We start from the raw sequence: 12,564 nt of genomic DNA, 5'->3' as shown, positions 1-12,564 counted from the left end.
ACAGAGAGACAAAGAGAAGGAGAGGAGAGAGATGGAGAGATGGCAGTAAGAATTAAAGCATAAAGATGAGGCTCAGGACTACGAAGTTGGGGGAGGGACCCTGGTATTTTTGTTCCCAGGTCTCCATGAGTATGGGATGGAGTCAGTGACCTTGTCATAGCTGATAACATTTCACTTTACACCTAGTTGGAAGAATATAAGATGTTTTGAAGGGAGGGAAGAGAAAGGGAGCTGAGAGGAGGAAAATCCTTCTTGTGTGTCCATTTTTCCCTGGGTTAACGTCCACACAGTTTGGGAGGTAGGAGGAGCTCTGTGGATCAGAAAGATCACTCAGCTAGATCTGGTCACCTCTTCTTTCTGCCTATAAATAATACCATCTTGATTATCTCCTGTACCCCTCGATTTTGCTGGCCCATTCCCCCAACTCGCACAATCTGCAGGAATGCCGCCCCCGCCTCCAAGGGGTCCTAAACCGTGCGGACATTGAGGAAAGGACGCTGGAAGGAAGCAGATTGGCATCCTCAATGGAGGCCTTTTCTAAGTCTTCCTCCGCCATTCACTCCCTCTTTCATGAACAATTAGAGAAAGTAGGTTCTCCTTGGGGGGATGGGGAAGTGGTCTGTTTCCCCTTAGACATGGAAGAATTTGGTGTCTGCTCCTGCCTCAATTTCTCCTCCTGTCCGAGGGTGACGATCATGGCACCAAGTCACCACTCGGACTCTGGCAGAGACGAGACCCTCCTCTCCCTCTCTGTTCCCCCGGTCATCGCCAGAGTGCCCAGCCTCACAGAAGGAATTCGGTGTGGAGATGGGGCCATCCGCTACCCTCAGTCTCTTCCTAGCCTATGGGATGGACTCCTTCCACTCCCCCCCCCCCAGCCCCTCTCGAACCCTCCCAGTCCGCCACACCTGGAGCGTCCTCGAGCCTCGTACCTGCGGCCGCTTCTGCCCGGAGCCGAGGTCCCCCCTGCTCCTACGCTCCGGACCCGGGACCTGAGCCGGGAGCCGGCCGTTGCCGCCCTGCAGTCACTGCCCGGCTTCGCTCCGTGGGTACCGTGCGGATGCGCTGGGTCTCCGTCGCCCTGCGCTGCGCTCCAGCCGAGCCGTTCCCAGGGTGCCGCTCCGGGCCCGGCCCAGCCCAGCTCTGCGGAGCTCGCCTCAGCTCCCTCTCGCTCTGGCTCTCCGGCCCCAAAAGGCTAAAAAGCGCGCAGCCGCTGCGTGCGTGTCCGCTGCGGGCCGCCTCCGCGCCCGGAGCCCTGCAGCCCCGCCAGCAGCCTGCCACCACTCCTCCTGGGACAGCGCCGGGCGCAGCGCCGCCGAGCCCCCTAAGCCGCCAGAACCCCAGCCGGGACAGCGGGGACGGCGGGACCGGCGTCCGTGAGGGGGCGGCCAGCGGGAACCGGGGAGCAGCGGCCTCTGGCGGCCGCACCGGGAAGGAGGGGACCGGGGAACACCTCGCCCCCCATCCTCCGCGCGTCCCTCGCCCCTGGCTCCTGTATCGGGAGGCAACCTTTGATCCCCCGCTGAAGGAGCTCACGCGGACAAATCTGAGGGAAGATCCTCCCGGCTCCGAGTCCCAAGCTCTGGGGTCTCTAAGCTCCCTTCCGGCTCGGAAACGACTCCGTTCTTTAGCCCATTCCCTGATGCACCCTCGGAGCGCCCGAGAGAAGGGCGGTGACAGAACTGGGGCAGAACTGGGGAGCAGGTAGACAGTCAGCCAAGGTGCAACATGGGGGCGGGGGTGCCAGGAGGGGCCTAAGGGTTACTTTTAATAGACCCGTATTTTAATGCAGTCTCCCAGGGCTTAGGAGCACAGCTGTGAAAGATTTCTTTTCTAAGTTCCTGAAACAAAAGAAATTCCCCTTCCAAGAAATAAAACTGTATTTATATTTTCAGGGAGACTAGAAAGAGGAGGGAATAAAGGAAATCAATCATAAAAAAACCCACTGTCTATGCCTTGGCTCCAAGCCAGGCTATCAGGGACAACGTGAATGAGTGTGGCTTTGGATTCCCTGGCAAAGACACAAAAAAGGATCCCCCCCCCACCAGCTCCCCTTCTCTTCCCTCCAGCCCACAGTCAACAGCCAAACTAACTAGTATAAGGCAGAGAACTCTGGGGCATTTATGTGCCCTCACCTTCTCTCCCCCCACCTTTCCCAGCCTTTCCCCAGGGACCCAAGACCATTGAACCCCTAGATTCTGGTCTGCCTCTAGTCAAAAACCACTCAGAGATAGAGAAGATTCTGGTTTTGATTGCATCTTCAGGCTGGTGATCCTCTAAGCCTCAGCTCATCACACCACCCTGTTTCCCTCCACACCCACTACTGTTTTTGACCGCAAGCGAAAAGCTTCCTAATTGTGGGAGGAAACCTAACTGATTAGCAAGTTTTTTGGCTTCTAGGAGCTATATTTCTCCTTCTGTCATAGTGCTCTTCCCAAAGTGCAGATCTGACCATGTCGTTTCCCTACTCAATAAATCCTTAATGGCTCCCTATTACCTCTAGGATCAAATAAAAACTCTCTCTGACTTTGAAAGCTCTTAACAACCTAGCTCTTCCTACCACGCCACTCTTCTCATGCATTAGTCGCCACCCAGCAACAGTCTTGGCTCACTTGATGCTCTCACTCCATTTCCTTACTCTATGCCCTACTGTCCCTCATGTTTGGAATAGTCAGCCTCCTCATTCTCTTCCTCTTAGAATGACTAATTTTCCTTTAAAATTCAGTTCAAGTTTCTTTCACAAAAAGATTTTCCTGATTGCCCTACTATGCTGTCTTGTCAAATAGGTCAGAGCAATGGATAGAGTTCTGGGCTTGACGTCAGGAAAATTCATTTTCCTGAATTCAAATCTGCCTCCCGAATTTATATACCTGTGTGACCCTGAACAATTCACTTCACCCTATTTGCCTCAGTTTCTTCATCTGGAAAAAGAAAGGACAAACCAGTCCAATATCTTTGCCAAAAATAATCCTAAATAGGGTCATGAAAGGTTTGGACCTGATTGAATAAAAGTGAGTAGAGTGCTAGAACTGGAGTCAGGATGTTGTGAGTTCAAATCTAGCCTCAGATTTTTACTAGCTCTATGACCTTGGACAAGTCACTTAAATTCCATTTCAGTTTCTCCCTCTGTAAAAGAACACCTACCTCCCAGAGTTGTGAGAATCAAAAGAAATGAAAAGAGTTTACCACTTTGCACACAGTAAGGGCCATGTCAATGTTCATTATTATGACTACTTAGCAATGTAAGTGTTACTTCCTAATGAAAGTAAGCCCCTTGAGGGTATGGACTGTTTCAGTTTTGTCTTTGTGTCCCCAATACTCAACAAAGTTTCTGGCACTTAGTAGGTCAGTAATTGATCGATCTTATATAGCGAGCTAGAAAGGAATTTTGGCAATCTCAGACAGAAGAAATTAAATGACTACCATAAGGTTACTTTGGCCTTTAGCTCAAAATAGGATCTTCAGACTCCATGATCAGTGCTTTCTCTATTATATTGCACTGTCTTCTCTTTTTGTTCCTTCTCTCTACATTAATGGCAAAATGGTCATTTAAAGCAACATCCTAGGGGGCAGCTAGGTGGCGCAGTGGATAGAGCACCAGCCTTGAATTCAGGAGGACCTGAGTTCAAATTTGATCTCAGACACTTAACACTTCCTAGCTGTGTGACCCTGGGCAAGTCACTTAACCCCAGCCTCAAAAATATAAATAAATAAATAAAATAAAATAAAATAAAAATAAAGCAACATCCTGAAGCCTAACTATCAGAGGTGACTGACTTAAGAAAGTTTGGTTAATAGTGGAGAAATTAGATCTCATCCATTGTAATTGATTTGGGAGCAATGAGTTTGCATGATTCACAGAATCAAAGAATCTCAGAGTTAAAAAGTAAATTGATTTACTGGTATCACCTTCTTCAGATATGGATTGAACTAGGTGGTCTCTTAAAAGCCTTTCCAGATCTAAAAGTTTAGAATTCTGTAAGAATGTGGAGAGTGAAGATGAAGGGATCAGGGTGAGGAGAGATTTTGATTATAAGTGAAATGACTAACTATCTTCTTCAGTTAAGGCTACAAGGTCCTGACTATTTATCTATATCTGTATATAAATATACAGATACATAGACACACACACACACACACACACACATACATATATATATATATATATATATATATATATATATATATATATATATATCTTGTGTTGGGTGAGGAATGTAAAGCATAAAGAAGAGCTACACAAGATAGCAGAGAGATGCCCCAGAAACACTGAATAATAAGAACTAGGTATTTCTGGAAAATTGACATATAGTGACATTCTTATCTATGCCCTCAGGTCAATTCAACAGGCATTTATTAAGACCTTTTTTTGGGGGGGGGAGGAGGCATCATGACAGTGTTTAATGGGTGCTGGGCTTAGAATTAGGATGTCCAGGCTTTGAGGCTTCCTATTTGAATGACTCTGAATAAATCTGTGTCTCAAGCAGCTTGTGATCCCTACTGATGGAGGAAGTTCTCCAAGCTGATGAAATCATAGCTCCTTTCCATTTTTATAAGTTATTGTACTTTAACCTAACTCTATTTTAGTATTTCCCTTTTCTGAATTTCTGTAGGGTACCCATTTTTCTGTCCGGTTCCCCAACTAAAGAGGGTTAGCTTGGCCTGTGTCTCCCTCCAGTGGTGATTACATGCCGGGCTCAATGCCCCATTGAACTTTGTCAGTTATCATCTAAACCACTTTTCCCCTTTAAAAAAACAAAACAACAACAACAAAAATACTTAGGCCCCTTCAGATCTCTAATCCTGGGGACGTAGACTGGGGTGAGACTAGGGCAACCAAAAGGAAAGGAGGTAGGGAAGGAAGGAGAAAAAGACAGTGACAATAAAGCCTTTGCCACAGGAGATGGTCTACATGGGGAAAATGACCATAGGGAAATTACATGTACAATTAGTTTGCCCATATTCAGTCATTCCCTTGCCCTTCTCCCCTATCCTCCCCCACCACACATGGAGGTGTTGTCACACCAAGTCACCAGGCAGCCTCACACCCAGAGGTTGCAGACACTTAATTCCTCAGGGCAGCCACCTAGTTAAGGCACTGAGGTAATCTGGTCCAGCTGTCTGCCTTCAGGAAGGTCCCCCTGCAAGGCTAGTCTGCAGGTGGGGTTTACTCTCAGAGAGCTCCACTAAAAAAAACACTTGGGTTTTTCTTTGTTTATTGATTTCCAGCTCCTCAGAAAAGGACTTCTAATTTATGAAGTCTGGTCTAGTACATGGGAGACCTGGAGGCCACTTCCCTACAGATCCCTTTCCTTCCCAGGTCAGTGAAGGGAAACTGAGGCAAAGGAAGAAGCAAGAGAAAAGGGGCTAGGTGATGCTGGCCAGGTTCAGCGACTCCGCAGCTGGCCTGGGGGAAGTGGGAGCCAGTGATGGAGAGTCAAGCATAGCTTAGAGATCACCCCGTTCCGGGATCTGAAGGGCTGGTGTCAGATCCCTCCCAGAACCCTCAGGGGTGGGGCGTTCTTAGGGCAGGGCCAAGTCTGGGGGCGAAGCCAAGAGGAGCAGTATGCTAAACAGAGTGCGCTCCGCCGTGGCGCACCTGGTCAGCTCCGGGGGGCCACCGGGGTCTGGGTCCAAAGACCTCCCTACTGCAGCGTCGCCCGTCCCCGCTGCTCCCCCAGCGGCACCCCGAAGCCCTCCGGCAGGGGCTGAAAGCGAAAGCAGGTCATCTGGGGGCGCTGTGGAGAGTCGGGGGAGTTTCTCTCGACCGACCTTCTTGCAGCTGAGCCCGGGGGGGCTAAGACGAGCGGAAGACCACGCTGGCCGGGTCGTGCAGAGCCCCCCGGATACAAGCCGCCGCCTACCCTGGAGAACTGGCTATGCCGAGTGAGCCCCCCGCCCTGGGCCCATTCCAAAATGACATTTTAGGGGCCCGGACCCCGAGATCCTCCTCTTCCCCTCCCCCAGACTTGTCCCTGAAATCCCGAGATTCACTCTCCTTCCCTGCCCCTGTCCCTCGGACCCTGTCTCTTTTGGGGATGCCCCGACTCGAGGCTGGTGTCCCCAAAGTCTTACCACTCGGGGACCCCGTTCACGCCCTCCACTCTTTCCTGGGATCCCAACCCCCCCCCCCCCATCCCGGAGCGGGAGGCAGAGGGCGAGGCTGCAAAACCTGTGCTATAAGTTGCTCGCTTCTCGGCTCAAAAGCTGGCAGTTAATAGAGTGCGGGAGAGGAAAAAAAAAAGGAGGGGGATCTGTTAAGACAGGAGCTAAACTGGAACCAGGGAGCACCCCCCGCGCTGACTCCTGGCCTCGCGACCAGCCATTCCCCTCCCCCTCCACACCCAGAAATAGCCTGGGACTCGAAGCTTCGGCCCCGCTCCCTTGGGGAGGGGGGAGGTAGTAGAGGTGTTGGGGCAGGTGGGGGGCGGGGAGGAACTAGAGAATACCTCGCCGGGACCTAGGCTAGCTCTGCAGCCTGGAGAGTTAGAATCCGGGCGGGTTCCCACCCTGGGATGCATTTTTAATGTCTCTGCAGAGAAAGCCAAAACTTGAAGTGGGATGGGATTGATGGAGGGAAGTGGGGGTAGTGACATAATGCTCCCCACCCCCACTTTCACTCCCGGCATGAGCTTTCCTGGTGGAAGGGGCTGTGTGCCGTGGGTATACCCGGGAAGGCTGTCTTCTTCTTCTTCCCCTGTCATTCCTCTTTTTCTGCACTTCCCCATTTTGCAAAGGACCAGAGTGCGCTCCCTGTCCCATTTTAGAATCTGTAGCCCAAAGAGGGCTGGGTTTTCCTCCTGGAGGATATAGGAGGCAGGAGTGAGGAAGTAAAATTTCCCCTCCTTTCCTCTTCTCTCCTCCAGCCCCATTATAGTATCTTCTTAAAGTTAGAGTAACCCTAACTAACTTCTAACTTCTCCCTTGTCAAGATGAGGTGTGAGGGGAGGTAGTGAATGGAACTTCTGTCAGATAGGAAGTAGAACCCCCAAACTAAGGCTCCGGGTATATTTCCCTTCCATCCAATCCTTGTGCCTGTTTCTGGCCTATATCCCAGGCCAGCTCTGACCTTTCAACACTTGGCTAGTAAGCTGGAGATGATGGGGGAGGGGGACTATTCCGGGTCTCTGGCTGTGTGTCCAACCTGATGTGGTCAATCTGGCCTGGCAGGGTCATTAACGCAGGCAAGAGTCGGCATAATGAGGACCAGGCATGCTGTGAGGTGGTTTATGTTGAAGGCAGACAGGCCAGAATGGGTGGGCCAGGGAAATCCATCAAGGACCAGGTGAGTTCCTCATGCTCCTGACCTCTTCACAGTTCCCAAATTTGAAATCATTATGGAAACCCTTGGCCCCCAACCTTAATTAGCCAGCTGCTCAGCTTTGACTGTCTCACTTCAGCTTTGGATTTTTTGATTTTTTTTTTTTTTTTTTAATTCCTAGAGTTGGCCTTGAGCTCCCTTTAAGAAAATTTAAGAAATCCGTTTACAACATGAGTGCTCCAATCCTTGCTAATTACTAGTTTACTACTAGTTTGACCTTTGGTCTTGATTCTATCTGACCTCACATTTCTGACCCTTAACCTCTGCTCCCATCAAACTGACATTGATGTTTTTCTCTCATCCTGTTCTTCATTGACCTGGGTTGGTCCCCTCCAAGTTTTTCCTACCCATCTCACCCTCTCCATCATTTCTCTTCAGGGCCATCAGGGTCTCTGCTTCCACTATTGGGGCCTGTTTGACGGCCATGCAGGGGCTGGGGCAGCAGAGATGGCCTCCAGACTCCTTCATCGATATATCCGGGAACAGCTTCGGGGCCTGGTGGAGATCCTGCAGGACCCTGCTCCACCCCCTCTGTGCCTTCCATCCACTACTGAGGCTTCTGTCTCCTTGGAATCCTCATGTCCCGGTGGGTCCCAGCCCTGCTGGCCATTGCAGAAAGAGGTGACCCATGAGAGCCTGGTAGTGGGCGCCATTGAGAATGCCTTCCAGTTCATGGTAAGAGGCAAGAAGAGTACCTGGGTGGGGAGGGAGACACTTTAGCTCTCAGGAGGGAGTCATTGTGGACCTGATGGGGGAGGGCAGATGCTGCTGGAAGGTACCCCTATGCCACAAAGGGAGAGGTTCAAAGAATCTGAGCTCAACCTTAAAAAGATTTAAGGAAAGGGAAATTAAGAGATTTTCCCTCCTTTCTCCCAATTCTGTGGATTCCATTCATTTCTGACATTTCTTCCCTAAGCAGAACCTCCCCCCCTATACTATATCCCTTTGTCATACCAACAGTTTAGTCAGGACAGATTTGGGTCACAGTTCTTCCCTGGGGTTGAGATGAGCCTCTTTACTGCCAATTCTTTACCTTCACACTTCTCCCACCGTTCCCTGATGGTAGGATGAGCACATGGCACGAGAGCAGAAGGGTCAGCATGCAGTCGGTGGTTGCTGTGCTCTGGTTGTGGTCTACCTCCTAGGGAAGATGTATGTGGCCAATGCTGGAGACAGCAGGTATGGGCAAGAAGAATGGAGCTGGAACCTGGTTTTGAGGGCTAAAGGTCACAGTGGCTATGAGAACAAAGAAACTACAGGCATAAAAAAGGCAGGGAGATAGGAGAGGTCAGAGATAGCAGGGGGATGGCATTTAGGGACAAAAGAATTTCCGGGGGAATTCCTGGGAGAAGGTCTGGGCAGGCCTGTCTTGGAGCAATAAATCTGAGGAGGTCTGGCCAGAGACTCTTCAGCTTTGGTTTGATCTTGAAGCTGGTTCTACATTGCCTTCCTTCATCCTAGGGCTATCATTATTCGAAATGGGGACATCATTCCAATGTCTCGGGAGTTTACCCCTGAGACAGAAAGACAAAGACTGCAGCTCCTTGTAAGTGAGAGGCAACCCTCACTTTTCCCCTGCACCCCTCCTGGACTTCAGTTTCTCCAGGGCTACCATGCCTTTTATTTCAGATACAGACTTTGCTTCAGTTTCTCCTGCTGTAATGAGTGGCTATCCTCTGGGCTGGGGAAAGTCTAAAATGAGAGGATTATATGATGGGGCATTTCAATTTCATATTCTGCATTCATAGTTGAGGAAAGGGATTAAGGTAAAAGGTGAAAGGAGGGAAGAAAATGCACTGGATGGGAAGGGGGATATTTTAGTCACTGTGAAGGAATCACCCTTCTGTGCCCTAAGAACTAAACTTATCTTGCACTGATAAATGATGTGAAGAGTAGGGGATGATGTGACATAACCTGGGCCCCTCCTGTTCCCCCAATTCTCTTGGATGCGATTTGCTCCTCACCAAACCCTGCCACAATCCATCAGGGTTTCCTGAAGCCAGAGCTACTGGGCAATGAGTTCACCCACCTCCAGTTCCCTCGGAGAGTCCAGCCAAAAGAGCTGGGTCAACGAATGCTGTATCGAGACCAGAGCATGACTGGCTGGTAATGCTGCCTTTCGGCTAGTAATTATTGCTTGGTCCCCTCATCTCCTCATCACTGGGAGGCCCTTCCCATGGGTAACCCAGGAGCCTCACTACTTTAGGCAGAGGCTGGGTATTGGTTGTAAGGACAGAGGCTCCTTTCCCAGGGAAGCTGAGTGAGAATTAGGGTGGCCTCTACTTAGGGGGATGAAGTAGTTTGATATCTGGGTAATACTTTCCCTGCTTCCCCCTCCCCAGGGCCTATAAAAAGATCGAACTGGAAGATCTCAGGTTTCCCCTGGTTTGTGGCGAAGGCAAAAAGGTAAAGTCTTAGCGAGAAGTAAGGATGTGATAGATAAGGGATGGAGAGAGGGAAGGAAATGAGACAAGGCAGGGCTACAAAAAAAGATTATTTTTTAAAAACCTTTCTAGAGCTGGAGAATCGTAGTGTGAGCAAATGGTCTTGTAAGCTGTGAGGAAGAATTTAAATTAGTACTCATTCCTTTCAGGCTCGGGTAATGGCCACCATCGGAGTGACCCGAGGCTTGGGTGACCATAATCTAAAAGTGTGCAGTTCTACTCTGCCTGTCAAACCCTTCCTCTCCTGTTTCCCAGAGGTGAGCTGTAAACAATCCTATTATACACCCACCCCTGGACTTCCCCGACTTTTAAAAGCCCATAACACTCCTGTTCAAATTTCATCAAGGTTTACACAATGATCCCTCTTTAGCCTTTTGTCCTGTCCTCCAGACTTTCCTACCCTCCAGCTCCAGTGAATATCTGACCCACCTATCTACTTACCCACCCCATCCTAAACCTCTCCAGGTACAGGTGTATGACCTCACCCAGTATGAGCACTGCCCAGATGATGTGTTAATCCTGGGAACAGATGGATTATGGGATGTCAACAATGACAAAGATGTGGCTTCCACTGTGGACAAAGTGCTGTCCAGCTACGAGCCCAATGATCCCAGCAGGTGAGATTGGATGGAAAAATGACAGAAAAGTCCAATCCTACAAGTCTTCATGCATGTTACTTGCCTGTGTTTCTCAAGCACTGGACTGGGCACCAGAAGGTCCAGTTGTCCAGGTGATCTACAGTAAGACCCCTAGCTTGTTCTACATTTAATCTCCTCACTTGTAAAATGGGGATAATACAAAAATCTCAGCTTAGTATTGCTTCTGAGATCTTAAGCAAGCTTTAGATTTGCTTAGTTTGGGTTTCCTCATCCCCATCTAGCCATAAAATGGCCAGATTACAATCTCCAAGGTCTTTGAGGCTCTCAGTTATGAGTCTATAAAGAATACCAACTATAAAAAATAAAAAAAAATATATATATATAAAAAAAAACTATAAAAAATAAAAAAAAACTAAGAATACCAACTATAAAAAATAAAAAAAAATATATATAAAAAAAAAACTATAAAAAATAAAAAAATAAAAAAGAATACCAACTTTAAATATGGAAGTTGTGAGATGGTAGATGGGAAGGCCCTTTAGAAGCTGAAAGAAAGATGATACAAATGTAAGGTGCCATCATGGTTCTGAGGTAACCTGAGCACGTGTATGTTCCTGGCAGGTACACTGCACTGGCCCAAGCCCTGGTCTTGGGGGCCAGGGGCATCTCCAGGGAGCAGGGCTGGCGGCTCCCCAATAACAAAATGGGCTCTGTTGATGATATTTCTGTCTTCGTCATCCCGTTAGGGGGGCCTGGCAGCTATACTTGAGGGGCCTCCTCCCTCAGCCTCTTCAGAATCCGGCTCCGGCCCAGCCCAGACCTTGCGGCTGGTGCCACAATACTGTCCGGTGGGACTCTCACTGGGCAGGGATTGTCAGCTGGCTCTATCTTACCCAGGGATGTGTGTAAATAAATCAAACGGATCCAAAACCTGCGTGCGTGCGTCTCTACTTTGGGGAAAAGCTGAGACCAGGAGGGGACTGGGCCTCCGGAGAGGGAAGGAGATCCCGAGAAGTGGCCCGGCAGGCCTGCTGCCTGCCTGTCTCCTTCCCTCTCCATTCGCCGGCCTTTCCAAGCCCCTCCTAGCCGCAGGTGGGGACCCGGGAGAGCCGGCGGAGTTGGCCGCGGGAGGGCAGCCCGGGCCGCTTCCGGACTCTTCCCCGCCCAGAGCTTCTCCCAACTTTCCCGTAGCCGCTCCACAGCTGTGCCCTGGGGCACCCCCTAATCCCTGGGTCTGGCCATCTATCTACCCTGCCACCTTTTCCCGAGCCCTCCCGCTGGCTCCCCCCAACTCTTCCTCTTAAATGTGGGTAACCAAGTGCAAGCGGTCCGGCCACCTGGACCCGGGCTAGGGGGGAGGACTGGAGGATTTAGGGAGAGGGGCGTGTCCCTCCCGGACTCGGCCTAAGCTCAACCTCTTCCCCGTCCTTTCCCCGCCCTCTCCTCCGGCCCGACCCAGCCTCCCCGCCCCCCACCTCCCCGGACCGCCCCCTCCCCGAGGCTGCGCTCAAGGAGGGCGAGGCGGCCCCCACCCCCGGGTCAGTCTTCGCCTCGCTCCGAGACTACGCAGCGCTGAGCGGAGCCCGAGGTACCGGGGAAAGGGGCTGGGGATCCGGCGAACTTGTCCTGGGGATGAGGGCGGGGGGCAGCCCGGCAGCTTTCCCCTTCCTTCTCCGGCCTGTGCTCCTCGGAGCCAGGTAGGAAGCGAGGGAGCCTCAGCTCTGGCCGGTGGCCGAGCCCCTCTTCGGCTGGGGAAGGGTCCCGTTTGCTCTGCCCGGTGGATGCCCGGTGGGCTGCGTTGGGATGAGGGGCTGAGTGGGGGGCGGGAAGAGAAAGCAGCTCCGTCTCTCCCCTCCTCCCTCCTTTCTCCTCTTTTCTTTACTTACAGACCGGGCCCCCTGACCCTGTCCCTTCCCCCTCCCCCCTCCGTCGGTTTCCTTAACTCTTCCCCTCCGCGCGGCTGGGCGCTGGGAGGTAGACCCCGGCGTCCTGGCTCCCAGATGGGTGTGCGAGCCCCGAATCGGAGCGTGACAATTTCTCAGGGAGGGAATGGGCTAGAAGTGCAGTCCTCTCCCAGGAGGACGGGGGTGCGGGTGGGGGTAGGGGATGGCCTTTACCAGGCTCCGAGCCAGGCTCGAGATGGTCTTTTTGCTTGCCTATGTGTCGGAGTTTGATTCTGTTTTCGGGAATCCCCCCCTCC

General features: G+C 51.1%; 2 protein-coding genes across 7 annotated transcripts in view; one reads left to right on the top strand and one right to left on the bottom strand.

The window, feature by feature from the left end:
• The window catches only part of TAFA3 (TAFA chemokine like family member 3), a 10,228-nt gene extending 8,354 nt beyond the window's left edge, over positions 1–1,874 (bottom strand). For all 4 annotated transcript variants that reach the window (XM_074263082.1, XM_074263085.1, XM_074263084.1 and 1 more), the window contains exon 1: positions 933–1,874. The gene's annotated coding sequence lies outside the window, so the exon portion shown is untranslated. The remainder of the gene's footprint in view (positions 1–932) is intronic.
• Positions 1,875–5,539: 3,665 nt separating this feature from the next.
• LOC141539807 (rho-related GTP-binding protein RhoC) overlaps positions 5,540–12,564 on the top strand; it is an 11,681-nt gene continuing 4,656 nt past the window's right edge. Inside the window, exons 1-10 of one of the 3 annotated variants that reach the window (XM_074263080.1) lie at positions 5,540–5,886; positions 7,171–7,285; positions 7,700–7,996; positions 8,388–8,500; positions 8,783–8,867; positions 9,309–9,427; positions 9,664–9,727; positions 9,915–10,022; positions 10,231–10,382; positions 10,986–11,294. In XM_074263080.1, coding sequence (XP_074119181.1) covers positions 5,567–5,886; positions 7,171–7,285; positions 7,700–7,996; positions 8,388–8,500; positions 8,783–8,867; positions 9,309–9,427; positions 9,664–9,727; positions 9,915–10,022; positions 10,231–10,382; positions 10,986–11,133 — 1,521 coding nt within the window. In that variant the 5' untranslated portion in view covers positions 5,540–5,566 and the 3' untranslated portion in view covers positions 11,134–11,294. Of the gene's footprint in view, positions 5,887–7,170; positions 7,286–7,699; positions 7,997–8,387; positions 8,501–8,782; positions 8,868–9,308; positions 9,428–9,663; positions 9,728–9,914; positions 10,023–10,230; positions 10,383–10,985; positions 11,295–11,448; positions 11,953–12,564 lie in introns of those variants that run through there. The other 2 variants (XM_074263079.1, XM_074263081.1) reach the window with 2 other exon arrangements.

Source organism: Sminthopsis crassicaudata, chromosome 4 (assembly GCF_048593235.1).
Source record: "Sminthopsis crassicaudata isolate SCR6 chromosome 4, ASM4859323v1, whole genome shotgun sequence".
NCBI classification, from domain to species: domain Eukaryota; kingdom Metazoa; phylum Chordata; class Mammalia; order Dasyuromorphia; family Dasyuridae; genus Sminthopsis; species Sminthopsis crassicaudata.
The sequence above is the reverse complement of the archived record's forward strand: the minus strand, read 5'-3'. Positions and strand labels throughout refer to the sequence as shown.